Below are 22,234 nucleotides of genomic sequence, written 5' to 3'. Positions count from 1 at the left end.
AGAGAAAAGGGAAATTGCATGGAAATGGAAGGAGACCCTCATTGTTACACAAAATTACATATAAGAGGTTTGAGGGGAATGGGAAAAAAACAAGGAGAGAAATGAATTACAGTAGATGGGGTAGAGAGAGAAGATGGGAGGGGAGGGGAGGGGGGATAGTAGAGGATAGGAAAGGTAGCAGAATACAACAGTTACTAATATGGCATTATGTAAAAATGTGGATGTGTAACCGATGTGATTCTGCAATCTGTATTTGGGGTAAAAATGGGAGTTCATAACCCACTTGAATCTAATTATGAAATATGATATGTCAAGAGCTTTGTAATGTTTTGAACAACCAATAAAAAAAGAAAGAAAAAAATTTAAAAAAGGGTAAAGATAAATATCAGCTGTAAGCAGTGACAGCTAATGTACTAACAAAAAAGGAAAAGTTATTACATGGATTTAATGTAACTTGCTATAACTCAGTCATTTGCAAAAAGAGCTTTGACGGAGATGCTAACTGTTCCTTCCAATAGCCATTCTTTCTTTAGTTCTAGAACTATGAATTGTCACTAGAAACATAGTGATCCAAAATAAAGCCTACATTTACAGTCCTCTATTACAGACACATCATAGGACAACAATGTTAATGAGACAGGAGCAAAGGTCAAATGTACAATTCTCAAGCATGCCCTTAAAAAGGGCCAACTATGCACTCCACTCCCCTCTTAGAATCATGATGGTAGTAGGTCTGAAGCAGCTGTCTTGGCCTCAGATATGAGAAAAATAGAGCCCTCCTAACCAATCCTGGACCACTTTATCTCCAGGTGGTAAAATATGACAGAAATAAACTTCTTTTTCATTTAAGTCATCATTAAACTGGGTCTTCATTAAAGCAACCAAACCTATACTGTACTAAAAAACACAAAAACTATCTCTTTCTCGAGATTCAGCCATTATTGATGCCTCTTAAAATTTGATTTTGATTAAATCCTGGCACCAAAACACAACCTGATAAAAAGCAGAGCTAAAGAAATTTTAATATGACTCCATGTTAAATAACATTAAGTAATTACAGTTAATTTTCTTAAGTGTGATCACAGTATTATGATCATGTAAGAGAACATTCTTATTGGAAGATATATGCTGAAGTATCTATGAGAAAAGAGGTACAGGTCTGTAACTTATTTCAAATAGTTCACCAAAAAAATGTATGTCTGTAGACACATGTACAGTTACAACCATTGACTCTTAAGAGCAAAAACATGAATGTATGTGCTACTTTTTCTTTTTTATGTTTTTGTTAGTGCATTATAGTTACATATAATAGTGTGATTCATTGACATATCCATACATGCATATAATATAATTTGCTCTATTTCAGTCCCCACTTTCCCTTCCTTTCTCCCTCCCCCTACTCCCCTCCTTCTGCATTACTGGTCTTCCTTCTAGTTACTCTTTTATTATTATTATTATTTATTTATTTATCAATTGCAATACTGCGAATTAAAACCAGAGGTGCTCTACCACTGAACTATATCCCCAATCCTTTTTTAATTTTTGAGACAGGGTCACACCAAATTGCCCAGGCTAGTCTTAAACTTGCAATCTTCCTGCCTTAACCTCCCAAGTAGTTAGGATTACAGGTGTATGCCACCCACCCAGCTGTTGTTGTTACTTTTTCTAAACACTTTTCACAGTAAAAGTATATAAAAATGGAGTGTTTAAATATATATAAATTTGTATGTGAAACATGTACCAAATGACCTTGATCTGTGGGAGAGGATATCACAGTAACCAAAATATACTCTTGATATCTGCATTATTAAAGACTGTGAGGTCAGAGCATATGTTCATGCAAGTAGAAGTATAAATAAAATTTGTATTCATGCTAGGCATAGTGATGCACATTTGTAACCCCAGCTATTCTGGTGGCTGAAATAGGAGGATTGAAAGTTCAAGGCCAGACTAAGCAACTAAGAAAGACCCTGTTTCAAAATTTTAAAAAATAAAATAAAATAAGGGGTTGGGGTGTCACTCAGTGAGAGTATCTCTGGGTTCAATCTCCAGTGCTAAAAAAAAGAGTGTTCATTTCAATATGTGGTTGTCATTGAACCCTGAATTTTTAGTCTCTCAAAGGCCTTAAAGAAGTAGTTCTTAAAATGTGGTCCCCAAACTAGTAGCATCAGCAACATCTAGAAACTTCTAAGAAATGCAAATTCTAGGATCCAAATCTAAACCTACTGAATCAGAAACTCCAGTAGTGGGGCAGAGCTGCAAGACTATTCAGATGCATGCTGAAGTTTTAGAGCCTTAGCATGAAAGGGAAAAAAATAAATAAAAGAAGGGATTGAAGAAAATTTGAACCCCAAAGAAACCTGGCACTCTTGACTCCCATAAACATGGATGACATCAGAAGCTAATTTCCTGAACCTCTGGCAACACAGAGGAGATACTTAATACACTGTAAATTCTAAGTGGATTGCCTCCAGAGCCAGATAATCTACATTTGATACCAGTTCCACCAATTCTTAGCTGTGAGCCTGGGCTCAAATTTCCTTATCTGTCAGACACTGTGCCTAACTTGTGAGAATTAAATAATGTATGGAAATGAGATCCAGTAGTAATAAATATTCAATTGCATTAAAATTAATATAATTATTTTCAAAGTTTCATGCTACATGTTGGATTAAAGTTTAACTGCTTGTTATTTTTCCATACACATCATAATGATGCATACATTATCCTTACTTTTGTTTTCCCTTCTCAAAAAAAAATTCCACTTTTCTTCCCCTGGTTTACTGGACATTTGCTAGCTTCCTCATGGTCATCCATCTCCTCTCCTCCCATGCTCCTCACATGCTTAGCCAGAATGGGGAGAGACTGACCTCATTCTAAGCTTGAGGTTAGGCCCTGACTTATGTAAACCAATTAGTATCTCACTAGTCACAGTGGTTGGTTCAGAGATGAGTATAATTTATACTCAATGAAAGAAACCAAATCCCTAAATGAAACTAAAACTAGAGAAAAAGTTACTCTCCCTGGAGAGTAATGCATAAGGAGGATAAGGTCTGGAATCATAGAGTCTTTCTAAGGGCACAGTTCAGAGAGAGCCAGATAAGGCATCATTTGAGTCAGTGCATCAAGGCTAATCTGGAGACAAATCTACCTCTGAACTTTCTGGCAATAAATTCTCATTATATTGAAGCCATTTTGAATTGAGTTTCTGATTCTGAATGAAATTTATCAACCTATTTTTCCTGTGAGAGACAGCATAGGTTGAAGCTCATCTCCTCCTATAAACCCCTCTCTCCCCTTCAATCACCTTGTGTCTGTGACCCCATAGAGCCCCATCCTACCATCATCTTAGAACAAATCATCTACCGAAATGATCTGTTTCTGTGTCTCTCATTAACCCTAGACTAAACTCAAAGGCAGAAACCCTGTCTTACTCATCCTTGTAATTCCAGCAGCTATAAAATGCCTGGCATTAGTAAATGTTTGTTGAGCTGAAGTAAGCTAGGCAAAATAATTTATTCATCTGCAGTTCGAATTGGCTGAGATTTTACTGTGTTTCACATAATGAATTTGAAGTATGTGAAAAATGTTCTATTTGTTACAATCTTGACTACTAATGTTTAGAAAAATGTGGGAATCAATCCAAAACATTACTCAAAAATAAATAAATAAATCCTTCAAATCATATTTTGAAACCACTTCAGAATACATACCAAAGGTTCCTCTTACAGACAATGAGAATAGAAGAAACAGTCCAGAAAAGTCATGAAAGTTTTGAAGGTCTGAACAGAGCCAACAAGAAAACTTCATAAAAGCAATGAGATTTTAGGAGATATTTCAATGACCTAACCATGAACCATACCCAAAGAAGTGCTTACCACATGCTTGATATCATATTAAGACCTATAAGAAATTCAGGACAACAAGATTAACTGTCATTTATTGAGTACCTTTTATAATCTGGCCTTGTGCTAAACATTTAACCATTTTATTTGCTATAATTTTCAATAACTCTAAAAATTAGATAATAGTCCCATTTTATACATGAAAAGACTAAAACTCACAGAATTTAATTTTTAATATCAAAGAATTAGAAAGTGACAGAATAGCATTCCAATCAGCATCTATTTAGCTCTATTATATATCACTGAATCACTGGAAGGCAAAATTTCCATCCACTTTAAAAAAATCACACATAATAATATACAAATCTAAATGACATAAAGTTACTCTCCCTGGAGAGTAATGCATAAGGAGGATAAGGTCTGGAATCATAGAGGCTTTCTATGGGTACAGTTCAGAAAGAACCACAGAAGTCATCATTTGCATAAAATAGACTAAACGCTATAGGAAAGCAGTGTTTCATTATAGTGAACTTCCTGAGAAAGATTTCATGATAAAGGTAGGAAGAATTGTGGACTGCAGAGGCCAGACAAAGGGAATAGGAGTCAAGGTAAAAAACACAGAAATTTCTGGGAGAGAAAAGGAACACATTATACGAAGATGCAGAGTCACTTAGATTTGATCCACAGTATAATGAATCAAGTTTTATCAACAGAGCATAAAAGATAAAAGCAATCGATCAAAAAGATGACAACAGCTGGGCACAGTGACTCACATCTATAATCCCAGAAGCTTGGGAGGCTGAGGCAGGACGATCATGAGTTTCAAAGCCACCCTTAGCAACTTAGCAAGGCACTTAGCAATTGGGCGAGACTCTGCTTCTAAATAAAATATAAAGGGCTGTGGATGTGATTCAGTGATTAAGCACTCCTGGCTTCAATCCTCAGTACAAAAAAAAAAACTAAGATAACAATATTTTAATGATACTTCCTCAAAAAATATGCTTTCACTATATAGAAAAAATAATTATGAAGGTTGAAGATTTCATCAGAATTTAGACATTTATTTTATTAATCTTAAGCAAAGAGAAAAAATAACTTGTGATTTGAAATATCATTTGTAAGATCTGGAAACAAATTGAGAAAGGACCTTTTAAGACCATTTTTAAAGGACTTTGGAAATTAGTGTTTATTTTCAAAAACATAATTTTTTGTGCCTATGGGGATGGAGAATGAAAGCTGTAAAGTCCCATTATGACAGCCTCATGAAATGAGTATTTATTAAATAGCATATCTCATTTCCTTGTGTTAAAATATCATGTAGTCAAAGCTTTAACATGATACATAAACTAATTATATTCTGAAATGACCGCTGGATCAACAGTTTTCTCTATTAAATTATATAGTCTATTCACTAAAATGGTGTGTAGAAGGATGTGTGTATGGGTGGGTCCCCAGTCCAGAAGTTATTTCTACCATGCACGACCCAGAGCATTTTCCGTAATTCATTATTATGGCAATGAGGGCCCCATAGGGGACACTCCCGGATGACATTTCCTCATTTCTCTGTACCCTTTCCTTTCTTGTGCAATCTATGCAAGAGAGCAAGTGGAATGGCATACATGAAAGAAGACTACCACTACTCAGCATGCTACATGTCTTCTGAATCTATGCTCATATTTCTTCGTTGCAATGAGAAAAAATACAAGGAAAAAATGCAAACATGACCTGTGGCCAAGCATATATTGCAGTTCAGCATGCAGCTGTCAAAAATACTTGGTCTTTCTCCAAGTCTGAAAAACAGCTGTATAGATAGTCAAAAAGGCAGACAGGAAACATCAAGAGAATGATACATAGGAACAGAAGAGTCCAAAAGTCTGTAGAACTTCCTCTCTTTTTATGCAGCATGGAAAAAATTTTTGTTGTTGTTGTTACAGAAAAACTGAAACACTAACTCATTAATCTTTAGTGCAAACCTTATTCAAAAATGATACAACATGTTTGCTATGAGCAAACACATAAAAATGATCGGAGTAGGGTTCCAATAGATACTGCCTTAAAAACAACTAGTAGGTGGATTTCTAGAGCTTGCAGGGTTATAAATTTGCCATTACATATCAGTTTTATACTTTTCATTTATATCATCATACAAATAAAACTACCACCATTGTTTTGAGATACACACTACTCTCTAGCTAAGCTTAATCATCAGTAGTAATTTGAATAAAAGAGCTAGCTTCTGTCTTATTACTCTTTCAAATTCTTTTTGTTTGAACATTTTCAAAGTAACTTGTGCATAATAATAATAATTCAGAATCTAATTTAGATTCTATGTTTAAAAGCATCAGCATAAATAAACAAGTTATTTTAAAACCCTAAGCAAACACAGGAAATCAACAAATAGAATGCATGCATCAAGCTAAATAACTAATATTTTAAATTATGTACCGGGTAAAAGTACACAAATTCTCAACTACTATTCAAGTGTTACCTCAGTAAATAACTTCATGAAACTAATTACTTTAAGACTCAAGAAAATAAACATTGGGTCTACATACTAACTCTTCCTATGAACTTGTCTTCTGACATTTTAATGTGTCTCATTTTAATAGCAAACTTTAATAGCTTTACAAAGACCACTACTGTGTGTTTCACCAAGCTATTTATCACAGCCTTTCCCTCTAAACTGTGAACAAGGTTAATAATGTATTATAAGGAAAAAACAAGCACTCGTTAAATTAGCATTATATGTGATAGATTCAGTATGAATGCAATGTTAAAAGTCTAAAAGAAGGTCCTAAATGTTATATCATCACTTGCATCATAAAATAAATATTGGAAGAATTATTTCAACAGATAAAATGATCAAGTTTTAACAACATCCTCCATGCAAAAAAATCCACAAATTTGCGACCCTCAAAAAGTTCAGTGAATGCAAGAGGAAAGGCACACTCATACATTGCTGATGGGACTGCAAATTGGTGTGGCCAATCTGGAAAACAGTATGGAGATTCCTTGGAAAACTTGGAATAGAACCACCATTTGACCCAGCCTCAGGGACACTGTCACATCAATGTTTATACCCGCACAATTCACAATAGCTAAACTGTGGAACCAACCTAGATGCCCTTCAGTAGATAAATGGATAGGGAAACGGTGATATATATACAAAATAGAATATTACTCAGCATTAAAAGAGAACAAAATCATGGCATTTGCAGGTAAATGGATGGAGTTGGAGAATATTATGCTAAGTGAGTTTTAGCCAATCCCAAAAAAAACAAATGCCAAATGTTTTCTTTGATATGAGGATGATGACTCATAATAGGGTGAGGGTGAGCATGGGAGGAATGGAGGAACTTTAGATAGGGCAAAGGGGTGGGAGGGAAAGGAAAGGGACATGCAGGTAGGAAAGATGGTGGACATCATTATCCTAATGATGGACATCATTACCCTAAGTACACGTATGAAGACATGAATGGTGTGAATCTACTTTATATACAATCAGAGACTTGAAAAATTGTGCTCTATATGTGTAATATGAATTAAATTGCATTCTGCTGTCATATATAACAAATTAGGATAAATAAATTTTAAAAAGTTCAGTGAAAATGAAGAGGCAAACGATTAAATATTACAACCATATAAGAACTGAGAAATATTAAAATTATTTAAAAGCTATCAGAGCATGATTAACCATGTCTAAAAGAATCAGGGAAAGCTTCAGAAAAAAGATAACATGTGGGTCTTGTAGGTTAAGAGAGAGTTGTCAGGCAATGAGAGAAGTAAAAGCAGATGGCACACCCTGCACAGAGACATAAATTATAAAAGAGCTGGTTGGAGGGCGTTAGGAGAGAGGCAATGGATGGAAGGACACACAGACAGCTAATAAAGATGACATGCTTATCAACTGATAAGCATCTTTATTTCAGTATTGAGAGCCCTATCAGTTTCCTCATCTATACAGCAGTAGTACAGAGAGAATATTACATGATGCTGTTATAAGTAGTAAATAAAATAAAGACACATATTGCCTTAGAACCTGGTAAGCATGCCAGGTAATTGTAATTGTTATTGTAATGGTAATTGTTATTGCTAGGCTGATCTAAAAAATATTATGTGAAAAGCTTAAAATTCAAGGGGAAAAATTTCTACAAAGAAAAAAAAGGATGGACATGGACACACACACACACACACACACACACACACAATCAGAAATTCATCTTCTTTGCCAAAGCAAGGAGGTTTTAAGACCTTAGTTACTATGGGAAATTTCTCAGAACTAAAGTCTGTGTGAACCCTTGGTTGTTCAAAATGTGTTTCCATCTATTTTCAGTTTATTTTCCTCAAAATAGCAATTTCCCTAAATTAACTAATTAAATCACTAAAGAAGTATATTGTGAGTGTGCCAGAAACCTATCTGGGAGTGGAAGATGAGCTGACAGGCAGTGTCACCCTCACCACCAGGACACACACTCATTCACATATTTATTCATAGACTCCCTCTCCCTCCCTCCCCACTTTCACTCTTCCTTCTCCCCTTTTCTTTCTCATACTGATCTTTTTTTTTTTTTTGCAGAATCACTCCCTATATGATATATGAAACTCAGATCAGATGATATCATACAGAAGAGGCCATGTACTCGGCATTCCTTTCTTCACCCTCTTCCAAAGGAAAAATTCTTAAGGGATGTATATAATACTAGGGTATAAATTTTAAAAAAAATAACTAATTTCCAAGTGAGATAAATTTCTCAAAGTAATACCCAATCATAATAACAAACCCAGAGAGCACTTCCAAAACATTGAACAATAGAATTTTTTTGGCGGTGGGGTGGAGGATACTGAGGATTGAACTCAGGGGCACTAGACCACTTAGTCACATCCCCAGCCCTATTCTGTGTTTTATTTAGAGACAGGGTCTCACTGATTTAGCTGGCTTTGAACTCACAATCCTCCTGCCTCAGCCTCCTGAGCCACTAGGATTTAGGTGTGTGCCACCATTCGGGCTAAACAATAGAAAATTTTAAAAGTACCTCTTCAGAGCTATGGATATAACTCTGAGGTAGAGTGCTTGCCTAGCATGCATGAGGCCTTGGGTTCAATTCCCAGTGCCCAAAAAAAAAAAAAAAAAACTTCATTTTGTAAAAATATATTCCTCATCTGTAACCTACACTGAACTATGATCAATTAATTAAAGTTATGGGGAAAAATAATAGCCAGGAAATTCCTGGTCTAAATTCACATGATTTCAACAGATAAATCAAATGAATTATGAATAATGACAATAGCTTTAAATTTCCTGAATTGTCAATTCCTATCAAGAGTTCAATGTGCCATTTAACCACTATTTGGTCTATTAAATTTCTCTGGTTTCTTCTAAAGCAAGCAGTTAAAAGGCTATATCTTTAATAAAAGTCATAAGAATAAATATACCAAAATAATCATCTTCAAATACACATGCAACTGTGCTGTCAACCCACTCAAAACCTTTTTGGAAGTACTCCAGTATCTCCAGGGTTAAATGCCAATTCATAAACAAGACATTCAAAGAACTCCTTGGTTTCAGTACTTCCTGCCGTCCAGTCCCACCAGCCAAATACTCCACATAAAATAACTCTGCCATAAGTGCTTTTATATCTTTTCTCATCTAGTTCACATTTCCTTCAGATTCCATTCTCCAATCTCAACTTCACAAAATCCTTCTACACATTCTCAGCCCCCAACATACAATACCACTACTTCCACATAGCATTTTCCAATTCTACCCTCCCTCCGTTCTTCCATAGTATAGTTTCCAACACCCACTCTTAGTACTGAAAAAAATTTTCCTGATGAGCTAAATTGGATACATCTTCCCCCCACTTCCAAAACTGACGCATAAATTTCTTGACAATAGAGCTATTTGAATTATTGTCTAGCCTTCAACTTTGAACATAGCCCCTTATTGGTGCTCCAAAAATAGATATTCAATTACACCAATCTTTTATCAAAGTAAGAAACCATGTCAAATATTAGGACTAGATACCAGGATGCCCATGATCATTAAGACAATCACAATGTTCCATAATACATCACCATATTCACATGAAAACTCCTTAAGTCCTGGCATTCTATTTTATTAACCATGCTCACACCCACCATTCCCAATGGACTCTAGTAAACTTTTGGGTTTGGGGGCATGACTCAGTTTGCCTAGCATTCTCAAGGTCCTGGGTTCAAACCCCAGTACCAAAGAAAGAAAGAGCCTCATACAAGAAAATAAAGGAAGGGCGGGGTAGGACCCAAGGAAACCATTCAACTATAAAGAATGAATTATGGAACCTCAAGTGGATACCAAAGGAGTAGAATGATCCTTCAATCCATCCATATTTTATAGAATTCTGACTTCAAAATATACTCAGATTAAATCTTAAAGATTTAGTAATTATTAGAGCATAGGTACAAAGTTTTCTTCTGGCTAATACAAAACAGAAGATTATCTGGGGCCCAGTAGTGCACACCTGTAATCCCAGAGGCTGGGGAAGCTGAGGCAGGAGAACTGAGAGATCAAAGCCAGCCTCAACAAAAGCAAGACACTGGGGGAAATCCAAGATGGCGGGCCAGAGAGAGGCAGCATTCTGCATAGCTCCAAGACCCAGGTCACAACTAGTGGGAATATTGCTTTGCTGAAAGTGATAGAGAACCCCTCCACAGCTGATGCTGCGCATGAATCACAACCACCTCAGTGTTAGAAAACTACTACTACTACTCACCCATGCAGGTCTAGCGGGTGCCTTAGAGGGACCATGAGCATCAACACCAGCAAAGAATTCCCAGACACCACTCCCACAAGGGACATTCAGCCCCTACCCACGTGTAGAAACTCCAGCTGCCACTCCCTTGTGGACCCCCATCTACTAACGTGGGGCTCACCCCCCCCCGCCACTGTCACCTCCATCTTGGGACTCGGCAGCTATTGCCATAGTCTCCTACTCACAGTAGCCTTCCTGCACCTGGGGACATCATAGGCTCTAATGACAGCCAACAGTTACAACACCGCACACACAGAGTTCATCTCTGAATGCATCTGACAATGCCATCGCTCAGCTCCCCCCACCCGACCGCACACCCCACTATTGAAAGCAGCAGTCTCCATCTTGGGTCACCTCCATCACCATCTTTAGTTGGGGCAACTACCAGTTTGGAACACTGGATAGCCAGGTACCCATGGTTTTCTAATTTCCCAGAATCCCTAGCAGCCACTAACTCAGCAGAGTGACTGCCCTATTCAAAACTGCCCTCCACAACAGGTGTGCAGCCACCACAGTGCAACACACAAGACTCCCAGAGAGAAAGATTCCTGATTAGGAAGTAGAAAGGGAGAAGTTGAGGGAAATACACTTTAGAGACTAATTTAGAGGGCAGGAACTGTGAGGTCTACAGGCAAGATAAGAAGATAAGACCCAGCACCCACATCACAGGAGCAGACGGCAAAGGAGATCCTTGAGGTGCAGTCTCCCAGTGGGATCAGTGGATGTCATACTCCACTTATAGGTGCCCTGCATCCAAGACCAACCCTCACACCCTGGTAATCCCCACAGTCCTGAGGGCAGAGATACCAACTAAGAACAGACAACCCCACCTATTGGATGAGAAGGGAAGCAGGAAAGATATTAATCTCCAACCAAAACAATCCTTGTTCCTTCCTTTAAGACTTTTTTCCTTTCTTCTCCCTCTTTATTTTCCCATCCTTACATCCCCAACATATGTGAAACCGAGTACTTTTCATGAATTAGGATATTGGAGGACTGAGACAACTGAATAGTATATTACAGTTGTGTTGTATATTCTTTCTTTTTTGGTTTGTTTGTTTTTTCTCTTTTTCTCTCTCTCCAATTTTTACTATTTTGACATTTTTTATTTTTCTTATTATATATGTGTGTTTGTCTTATGTACTCTACAGTCTTCCCTCTTGTCTACCCAAAATTACTACCTCTCTATTCTCCTGCTACTAACCTTCTTCTTTAGATTTCTCTTTCACAATTCTTTTTTTTTTCTACTTTTTAAATCATTTTACTCTGTTTACAACACACATTAAAATTAGCAGAACTGTTCCATGACAGATGAGAAGACATCTGTCACACAAGGAAATGAAGATTTTCATAAAGCTTGAGGAGAGAAGTATCACAGTGAAACAAGACTGCACTAACATCAGACAACAGGGCCAAGGTTTGTAGGTAGGAACAAAGGCAGCTCCACTGTAGTTGGCTTAAGACCACTAATGTTCCCTAAAGGATATGTCCTAAAATGCTTGGTAAATAGATCATGTGTAACACAATGGAAATGGAACAGCATGACACTTCAGCAACTAAATCCTGTAAGTTACTGGGAACGTTTTACAAATCCCATTCACCTGTGATAAATAACTGAATTATGAGTCTGCAAAAGTAACCCCATAAGTGGACACCCAGGTAAATTTTATGGCCAGTGAATTTCTTAGGCCAAAAAATAGCCACATGTATCAAACCTACACTGAATTAAACTGGAACCAGTGTTGGAGGTTTCTGAAAAAACAGAGCAGGCAAGATTATTCAAACAGAAGATCCTCATCCTCCTCCTCAGCAAGAAGGTTAGCAGGCTCCATCACCACTCCAGCTGCTTTCCATTGCTCCAAGTCCTTCTCACATTTTTACTTGAGAATCTTGTTCTTCTCCTGTATTTTCTTTAACCTATAGAACTCTTCTCACTCTCTTTCGTCCAGCTCTGTGATGATATAAGCAAGGGTGTGTTCAATCCGGGAAATGATGACATGTGCAATGGCATTCACACACCTGTTAGTTATCTTAATAGATTCATCCAGAGTCACAAAGGAAGTCTGTAGTGAAGCTAGTTCCACCAGTAGTTCCACTGCTTTGGCATAATTCCTCTTTAATATAGCCAACTGTTCCCCACCTCTGGTTAAACTAGTTAGTTCATAACTGTCAGTTTCTTCATGGTAATGTTCAAATACTGGTAAAGTAACACCTGCTACATTGCCTTTCTTCGCTGAATCTTCACTTGGGCTTTATTTACATTTTGAGTAACTGTGGTGCTGAAGTCCCCTGCTGTGAACTTGGCCTCAGATAGTGAAAAGACAGCTTCTGTCATCACTTCACCCATCAACATTTTAGTCTCTATTATCTTCTTCAGGATCTGTCAGAATCGAAGAGTTAGGGCATCAGATTTTTTTCAGGAGGTTTCGGCCTGTTTGTGCTCTTTTTTTAAACAAGCCTTCAAGATGGTCTGTGCCATTCGCGAGGAAAAGATTTCGATCTGTTCTTTGCCCGACATTCTGAGGCTGACTGTTCAGCTCGGATCCCGGCCGGGCAATAGAGGGTGCAAGAGCTCCAGTACTGGCCACCACCGTCCCTTCTTCAACCAGAGTCAACGATTGTGTCACATGACCCCTCGGGTTGCTAAGAGGTAGCAGGGATACCCATTTTTCACTTCCGCTTCCAGAGATGTGAGGGAGTGGGCTCTCACAATTCTTAAGATATAGTAACTGTATATTCTCATCTCTTACCTCCTCAACTTATCTTCCTATACCTCACCCCCGATTCTTTGTCCACCATCAGAAACTGTAAATCCTTTTTTAAGCCTACTGCTTATATTGCAGATAATAATTGAATTCACCATTTCTGTACATTGTGACCAAACTGTAAACATCTTAATAACAACTATTTGTTTTTAAGTGGTATTTTGTTTATATTGGGATCTGTTAACATTGTCCTTCACATCAAAGGAAAGGTATTGGATTCCTACAGGGGCATTATAAGCCTATAGAGTAAAAATGGTAATGCCCTGGATCCACAAAGCTAGAAGGAAAGACCACAGGCAATATGAAAAGACAAGGAAAGAAAGTGCCCCAAACAAATCAATATACCACATTATTAAAATCCATAGCAAGCACAGCAGAAAAATCACAGAGAAGGAGTTCGGGATGTACATAATTAAAATGTTCTGTGAATTAAAGGATGATATAAGAGAGCAAATACAGGCAGCAAAAGATCATTTTGACAAAGAGCTACATAAACACAGGAAGCAAAAGATTACTTCAATAGGGAGATAGAGGTTCAAAAAAAAATCCCTGAAATGAAAGAAACAATATACCAAATTAAAAGTTCAGATGAAAGCATCACCAACAGATTAGACCACGTGAGAGATAGGACCTCAGACAATATAAAATCTTGAAAAGAATGTAGACAACATAGTGAAAATGGTAACAAATCATCAGCAGAACTTTCAAGAAATATGGGAAAACATAAAAAGACCAAATTTAAGAGTTATTGGGATAGAGGAAGGAATAGAGTTCCAAACCAAAGGAATGTGCAATCTATTCAATGAAAAAATATCAGAAAATTTTCCAAACATGAAAAATGAATGGGGAAACCAAATTCAGGAGGCTTATAGGATTCCAAATGTACAAAATCACAACACATCCACAAAAAAAGGCACATTATAATGAAAATGCCTAACATACAGAATAAGGAGACAATATTAAAAGCCACAAGAGAAAGGAATCAGATTACATATAGGGGGAAACCAATTAGGTTATGTGCAGATTTTTCAACCCGTTCTCTGAAAGCTGGAAGATCCTGGAACAACATATATCAACCTCTAAAAAAAAACATGGATGCCAACAAGAATTTTGGATCCAGCAAAATTAAGCTTTAGATTTGATGATGAAATAAAAACCTTCCATGATAAACAAAGGTTAAAAGAATTTACAACTAAAAAACCTGCACTACAGAACATCCTTGGCAAAACATTCTCTGAAGAGGAAATGAAAAAAAAAATGAAAATCAGCAGAGAGAGGTGTTACACTAAAGAAAAAGCTAATCAAAGGAAAAGCCAAGTGAAGTTAAATAACAAAAATGGCTGGGAATCCAAATCATGTCCCAATAATAACCCTGAAAGTTAATGGCCTAAACTCACCAATCAAAAGACATTGGCTAGGGCTGGGGTTGTGGCTCAGTGACAGAGTGCTTGCCTTGCATATATGAGACACTGGGTTCAATCCTCAGCATCACATAAAAATAAATAAACCAAATAAAGATATTGTGCCCATGTATAACTGAAAAAAAATATTTATAAAAAAAGACATAGGCTAGCTGATTGTATCAAAAAAAAAAAAAGACCCAACAATATGCTACCTCCAAGAGACTGACCTCATAGGAAAAGACATACACAGATTAAAGGTGAAAGGTTGGGAAAACTCATACCACTCACATAGACTGCGGAAACAACAAGGGTTTTCCATCCTTGTATCAAATAAAGTAGATGTTAAGCTAAAGTTAATCAAAAGGGACAAAGAAGGATATTTCATACTGCTCACTGAAACGATATACCAACAAGACATAACAATTATAAATATATATGCCCCATAAAACAAACTCTTCTCAAGTTCAAGAGTCAGATAGACCACAACACAATAATTCTGGGTGACATTAACACACCTCTTTCACCACTGGATAGACCTTCCAAACAAAAGCTGAACAAAGAAACTACAGAACTCAATAATACAATCAATAATAGACTTAACTGACATATATATAATATTTCATCCTTCAACAAGTGAATATACTATCTTCTCAGCAGCACATGGATTCTTCTCTAAAATAGACCATGTATTATGCCACAAAGCAACTCTTAACAAATACAAAAAAGTAGAGATACTACCCTGCATTCTATCAGATCACAACAGAATGAAAATAGAAATCAATGAGGAAAGTATATTGCATGAAGTTCATTCCTTAAAAGAAGAAAGAGTCAGCAAATAAATTACCTAACACTACATCTCAAAGCCCTAGAAAAAAAGAAGAGCAAATCAACACCAAAAGCAGTAGAAGACAAGAAATAATTAAAATCAGAGCTGAAATCAATGAAATTGAAACAAAAAAACAATTGAAAAGATTGACAAAACAAAAAGCTGATTCTTTGAAAAAATAAATAGAATTGACAAACCCTTGGCCATGTTAACAAAGAAAAAGAAAGAGAAAACTCAAATCACTAATATACATGATGAAAAAAGAAATATCAAAATAGACACTAAAGAAATATCGAAGATAATGAGAAATTATTTTGAAAATTTGTACTCTAATAAAATAGAGAATATTGAGGGCATTGACAAATTTCTAGAGGCATATGAGTTCCCCAAATTGAATCAGAATGATATACACAATTTAAACAGATCAATTTCAAGCAAGGAAAGAGAAGACACCATCAGAACCTACCAACCAAGAAAAGCCCAGGACCAGATGAATATACAGCTGAGTTCTACAAGGCCTAAAAAGAAGAACTAATACCTATACTCTACAAATTAAATAAAAAAAGAGGAAGCACTTCCAAACTCATTCTATGAGGCCAATAATATCCTTATTCCAAAACCAGGCAAAGACACATCAAAGAAAGGAAACTTCAGACAAATATCTCTAATGAACATAGATGTAAAAATTCTGGCAACATATCAAAAAAATAGTGCATCACAATCAAATTGGTTCATCCCAGGGATTCAAGGTTGGTTCAACATGCGGAAATCAATAAACATAATACATCACATCAATAGACATAGATTAGAATCATATGATCATCTCAACTGATGCAGAAAAAGCAGTCGATAAAATACAGCACCCAAACATTTTCAAAGAACTAGAAAAACTAGAGATAACAGGAACATAGCTGAACATCATAAAAGCTACCTATGCTAAGCCCCAGGTCAACATCATTGTAAATAGAGAAAAATTGAAAGCATTCTCTCTAAAAACTAGAACATGACAGGGATGCCCTCTTTCACCACTTATATTTAACATAGTTCTTGAAACACTAGCCAGAGCAATATACAGATGAAAGAAATTAAAGGGATACAGATAGAAAAAGAAGAACTCAAATTAGCACTATTTGCCAACGATATAATTCTATACCTAGAAGATCCAAAAAATTACACCAGAAAACTTCTAGAACTAGTAAATGAATTCAGCAAAGTAACAGGATACAAAATCAACACTCATATATCAAACACATTTCTGTATATCAATGACAAATCCTCTGAAAGGGAAACAAAGAAAATTACCTCATTTACAACACCCTCAAAAAAATAAAATAAAATACTTTGGAATCAATCTAACAAAAGAGGTGAAAGACCTCTACAATGAAAACTACAGAATGCTAAAAAAAGAAATTAAAGAAGACCTTAGAAGATGGAAAGATCTCCCTTGTTCTTGGATAGGCAGAATTAATACTGTCAAAATGACCATACTACCAAAAGCACTATATGAGACTTAATGCAATTCCAATCAAAATCCCAACGACATTCCTCATAGAAATAGAAAAAGCAGTCATGAAATTAATCTGGAAAAATAAGAGACCCAGAATAACTAAAGCAATCCTTATCAGGAAGAGTGAAGCAGGTGGCATCACTATACCAGACCTTAAACTATACTTCAGAGCAAAAGTAACAAAAACAGCATGGTATTGGCACCAAAACAGACTGGTAGACCAGTGGTATAGAATAGAGGACACAGAGACTCATCCACATAATTACAGTTATATTAGACAAAGTCACCAAAAACATACATTGGAGAAAAGATAGCCTCTTCAACAAACAGTGCTGGGAAAACTGGAAATCCATATGCAACAAAATGAAATTAAACCCCTAACTCTTATCATGGACAAAACTCAACTCAAAGTGGATCAAAGACCTAAGAATTAAACCAGAGACACTGTGCCTATCAGAAGAAAAAGTAGGCCCAAATCTCCATCATGTTGGATTAGGCCCCAACTTCCTTAATAAGACTCCTATAATGCAAGAATTAAAATCAAGAATTAATAAATGGGATAGATTCAAACTAAAAAGCTTCTTCTAAGCAAAATAAATAATCAGTGAGGTGGAGAGAGAGCCTATAGCTTGGGAGCAAATTTTTACCACTCACAAATCAGAGCACTAATATCTAGGGATATAAAGAACTCAAAAAGCTAAACACATACACAAAAAAAAAAAAAACCCAAATAACCCAATCAATAAATGGGCCAAGGAACTGAACAGGCACTTCTCAGAAGATAATGTACAATCAATCAACAAATATGTGAAAAAATGTTCAATATCTCTAAGCAATTAGAGAAATGCAAATCAAAAAACTACTCTTACTCCTGTCAGAATGGAAGCTATTAAGACTACAAATAACAATAAGTGTTGGCAAGGATGTAGGGGAAAAGGCACACTCATACACTGCTGGTGATATGCAAATTGGTGCAGCCAATATGGAAAGCAGTATGGATATTCCTTGGAAAGCTGGGAATGGAACCACCATTTGACCCAGCTATCCCACTCCTCAGTCTATACCAAATGACTTAAAAACAGCATACTACAGGGACACAGCCACATCAATGTTTATAGCAGCACAATTCACAATAGCTAAACTGTGGAACCAACCTAGATGTCTTTCAGTAGATGTCTTTCAGTAGATATATATACACAATGGAATATTATACATAATATACATACACAAAGAGAATTAAATCATGGCATTTCCAGATAAATGGATGGAGTTGGAGAATATAATGCTAAGTGAAGTTAGCCAATCCCAAAAAACCAAATGCCAAATGTTTTCTCTGATATAAGGAGGCTGATTTATAGTGGGGTTTGGAGGGGGATCATGAGAGGATTAGTAAACTCTAGATAGGGCAAAGGGGTGGAAGGGGAAGGGAGGGAGCCAGGGGGTAAAAAAGATGGTGGAATGAGATGGATATCTTTACCTTAAGTACATGTATAAAGACACAAATAGTGTGAATAATACTTTGTATGCAACCAGAGACATAAAAAATGTGCAGTATATGTGTAATATGAATTTTAATGCATTTTGCTGTCATATATAACAAATTAGAATAAAAAATTAAAAAACGAGACTCTACGCAACTCAGTGAGACCCTGTCTCTAAATAAAATACATAATGGGCCTAGGGATGTGGCTCAATGGTTAAGTGCCCCTGAATTCAGTCCCTGGTACGCTCCCCAAAAATCATAGGAGATTACTGCCAAAAAACAAAGTACCAGATAAAAGGCATTATTTAGGTTACGCCTCTGAATGTTCTCTCTTCCCAGAGCAGAACTGGTATATCATAAAAAGAAACATTGAGGGGCTGGGGTTCTGGCTAGAGTGCTCGCCTAGCACAGTGAGACCCTGGGTTCAATCCTCAGCACCACATAAAAATAAATTAATTAATGATATTGTCTCTAACCACAACTAAAACATAAATATTACAAAAAAGAAAGAAATGTTGAGCAAATATGGGTAAGGTACCAAATGTAGAAAAAGTGTAGATAAGCAGTAAATATTTTGAATGAGAAAGGCAAGATAATAATGCCTTGAATCCTAACTCCTAGATATGTCACCTTTGGTCGTTTAACTTTATTCAGTTTGTGTACCTTATTACAAACTCCAGACCCTATTTGGTTGCTGTGAAGGCTGAAAGAGAGAACATAAGTTTAACTACCCAGAACAGTACTGGAAGATGGTAGAATTGTATGCCATCTTAATCCTAAACTTAGCACCCTTAACAAAAAGAACAAACCAACTTCCTTTAGCATTTATCTTGGACATAAGATAATTTAGTCCTTCAGTCTCAGTTAGGTATTCAAGGATAGAAAAGATTTCAGAAGCAAACAAGGCCAACGGTGACCAGGAAGCTAGAAATTGGTTCAATTCAAAATTTCCCATCTTGATTGTTCAAGTACTTGTTAAAGCACTGATTCCCAGGCTTTTAAATTTCACTCTCCTATAAAACTTCAGCAACTACATTCATCATAACATTGTCAATTTATGAACTGCCCAAACAGGTTTTTTTTTTCCAAAAAACAGGCTATCATCACCAACAAAATAATACAAATAAATAGGAAGTTTGTTTTTTTAAAAGTCAGTAAAATATCAGCACAAGTACAGCTGATGGGTTCTCTACATTACTCCTAGGCTGGAGGATCCTCCTGCCTCAGCCCCCCCTGCCCATGCCACCATGCCCAGCCTAAATACAGACTTTCAACTGAAGAAATGTTAGCTTTGTTTAAAAAAAAAACTCACTAAATTAATCTTTTTTTTTTTTTCATTATCTTAAGACCATTCAAAACTTTCCCGGGGGAACAGCATTTTAGAACCATTTGCAGCACTAACCAATTTTAAAGAACTCCACACCAGCACTTAGGAACTATTATTAGAAAGATATTAGAAAATAAGGACAATATTTTTTCCTTTGCAGAAGCAAAGGACAAACTGGCTGTAAATCTTATTCAAGCCTAAGTACGGAAACAAATCTTTTTTTTTTTTTTTGCATGTTCTCACTTATTTTTTATTTTATTTTATTTATATATAACAGCAGAATGCATTACAATTCTTTTTTTATAAACACTACTGTCCAACTTCTGGAAACAAAAAGTGAGGCAAAGGCTCCCTCTGCTGACAAGTAGACAAAGAAATCCTAACAGGTAGCATTTTTTTTTTTTTTTTTTTTTTTTTTGGTACTAGGAATTGAACCCGAGGGCATTTAACCACTGAGACACATCCCCAGCCCTTTTTTATTTTTTATTTTGGGACAGGATCTTGCTAAGTTGCTTAGGGTCTCAATAAGTTGCCTAGGGTTCTCACTAAGTTGCTTATGGCCTCACTAAACTGCCAAGGCTGGATTTGAATTTTTCATCCTCCTGCCTCAGCCTCCCAAGCCACTGGGATTACAGGCATGTGCCACCACCATACCCGGCCAGCAACAGAGATTTTAAAAATCTCTCCAATACTGATTGGGTACTGCATGTACTTTTACTATTCTCTATCAAAGACTACTTGATGCTTTCAAACACTAGAATATTATTGCATCAGATAGGAATATGAAAGACACATTTAACTAGGTATTGCTCCTTATAAATTGCCTTACAGGCATGTAGTGCAAGCCTGTAATTCCAACTACTAAGGAAGCTGAGGCAGGACAATCCCAAGTTCAAGGCCAGCCTCAGCAATTTATCAAGACCCACCTCAAAATAATAAGCAAAAAGGAACTGGGTTCAGGGCTGGGGATATAGCTCAGTTGGTAGAGTGCTTGCCTTGCATGCACAAGGTCCTGGGTTCAATCCCCAGCATCACAAACAAAAAAAAAAGGACTGGGTTTAATCCCAAGTACCATAAGAAAAAAGAACCAATGAATCTTCGTAAACCAGTTTTCAAATTCACTGGCTTCTGCTCTGGGCTTTACCAAACTATGATGCAGAGAAATTAAACGAGGAAGGCTAAAGAACTGTGGCAGATTTTAAGAGGTTATAAGGAACAAAGGCAGCAATTTCTAAATGCACTGACAACCTTATCTCATAGAAGTCCAATGAAATTAATAGAACCAAATTGTACTTCAAAATTAACAATTCTTGTTTAACAAGCGCTGGCCTACACATTATTAATACATTTAAACCTAGCTACTATCCAGTAAATTGGGAAGGTCAAGAACTATTGTCCTCATTTGACTGTGGAGTGAACTGATGTTCAGGAAAGTTCTATGATTTCTTAAAGGATTCAAAGTAGGTAAGTAGCAGGGCCAGACCTTACCATTCTCTATCTTCTAATCTCCATACTGCTTATCCAACTTAATGTTATGCTTACAGTAGACACATAATGAAATCCATTTCTGATTCCAAATTTAATGTGGCCATCATCACAACTGCACTTTGTATGATATAAGAAACATGGGATCTAAATAGTAAATGTTAAATGTTTCAAATATTTCACTTGAAGGGATTAAACTTGATTGAATTGCTCACTGAATTTTTTATAAATTGCTTGCAAAGATAATAAAATTAATTAGTAAAATAAGTAAAGGAGAAGAATGACAGATAATACCAATTCTCCCACTAAAATGCCAGAATAAAATGTTTGTTCAAAGCAGCCTTTTAAAGTACATCAATACATTGCCCACCAAATTCAGAAGCCAACAACTAAGTGAAGTAAAACCTACAAAGGTAAACAGCCCTTGAGACATTTCCCCAAACCAGATAAACTTAAGGTTGTTTTCATCTTCTCAAATGATATACAGAAAGGAAGAAAATAAAGGAGGTCCTCCTTTAAGGGAATCTAATAGATCCTTACATTGTCTCCATCCCACAGTATAAAGCTAAGGCCACAAAGAACTCTACCCCTAATGTAAGGAGAATTCGTATAAGTAAAAAGTAAAAATTTGATCAAAAGACATCTAACTAGTCATACAAATAAAATAATCTACAACTGTAATAAAATGCTATTATGATTTGGATATAGAAGGTCTCCCAAAGGCTCATGTGTTGAAGATTTGGTCCTCAGTTGTTTTGTTTTGTTTTGTTTGGGGGGGGGGGGGGACCAGGGATTGAACCCA

General features: G+C 36.3%; 1 protein-coding gene and 1 pseudogene across 1 annotated transcript in view; both read right to left on the bottom strand.

Moving 5' to 3' along the window:
- The window catches only part of Bbs9 (Bardet-Biedl syndrome 9), a 487,047-nt gene that overhangs the window by 364,536 nt on the left and 100,277 nt on the right, over positions 1-22,234 (bottom strand). Inside the window, exon 5 of the mRNA XM_048786306.1 lies at positions 13,153-13,279. Within this exon, the coding sequence (XP_048642263.1) occupies positions 13,153-13,279 (127 nt within the window). The remainder of the gene's footprint in view (positions 1-13,152; positions 13,280-22,234) is intronic.
- LOC125611519 lies at positions 11,508-14,393 on the bottom strand (annotated as a pseudogene).

This window comes from Marmota marmota, unplaced genomic scaffold (genome assembly GCF_001458135.2).
Source record: "Marmota marmota marmota unplaced genomic scaffold, marMar, whole genome shotgun sequence".
Classification (NCBI taxonomy): Eukaryota; Metazoa; Chordata; class Mammalia; order Rodentia; family Sciuridae; genus Marmota; species Marmota marmota.
This window is presented reverse-complemented; position numbering and strand designations above follow the sequence as displayed.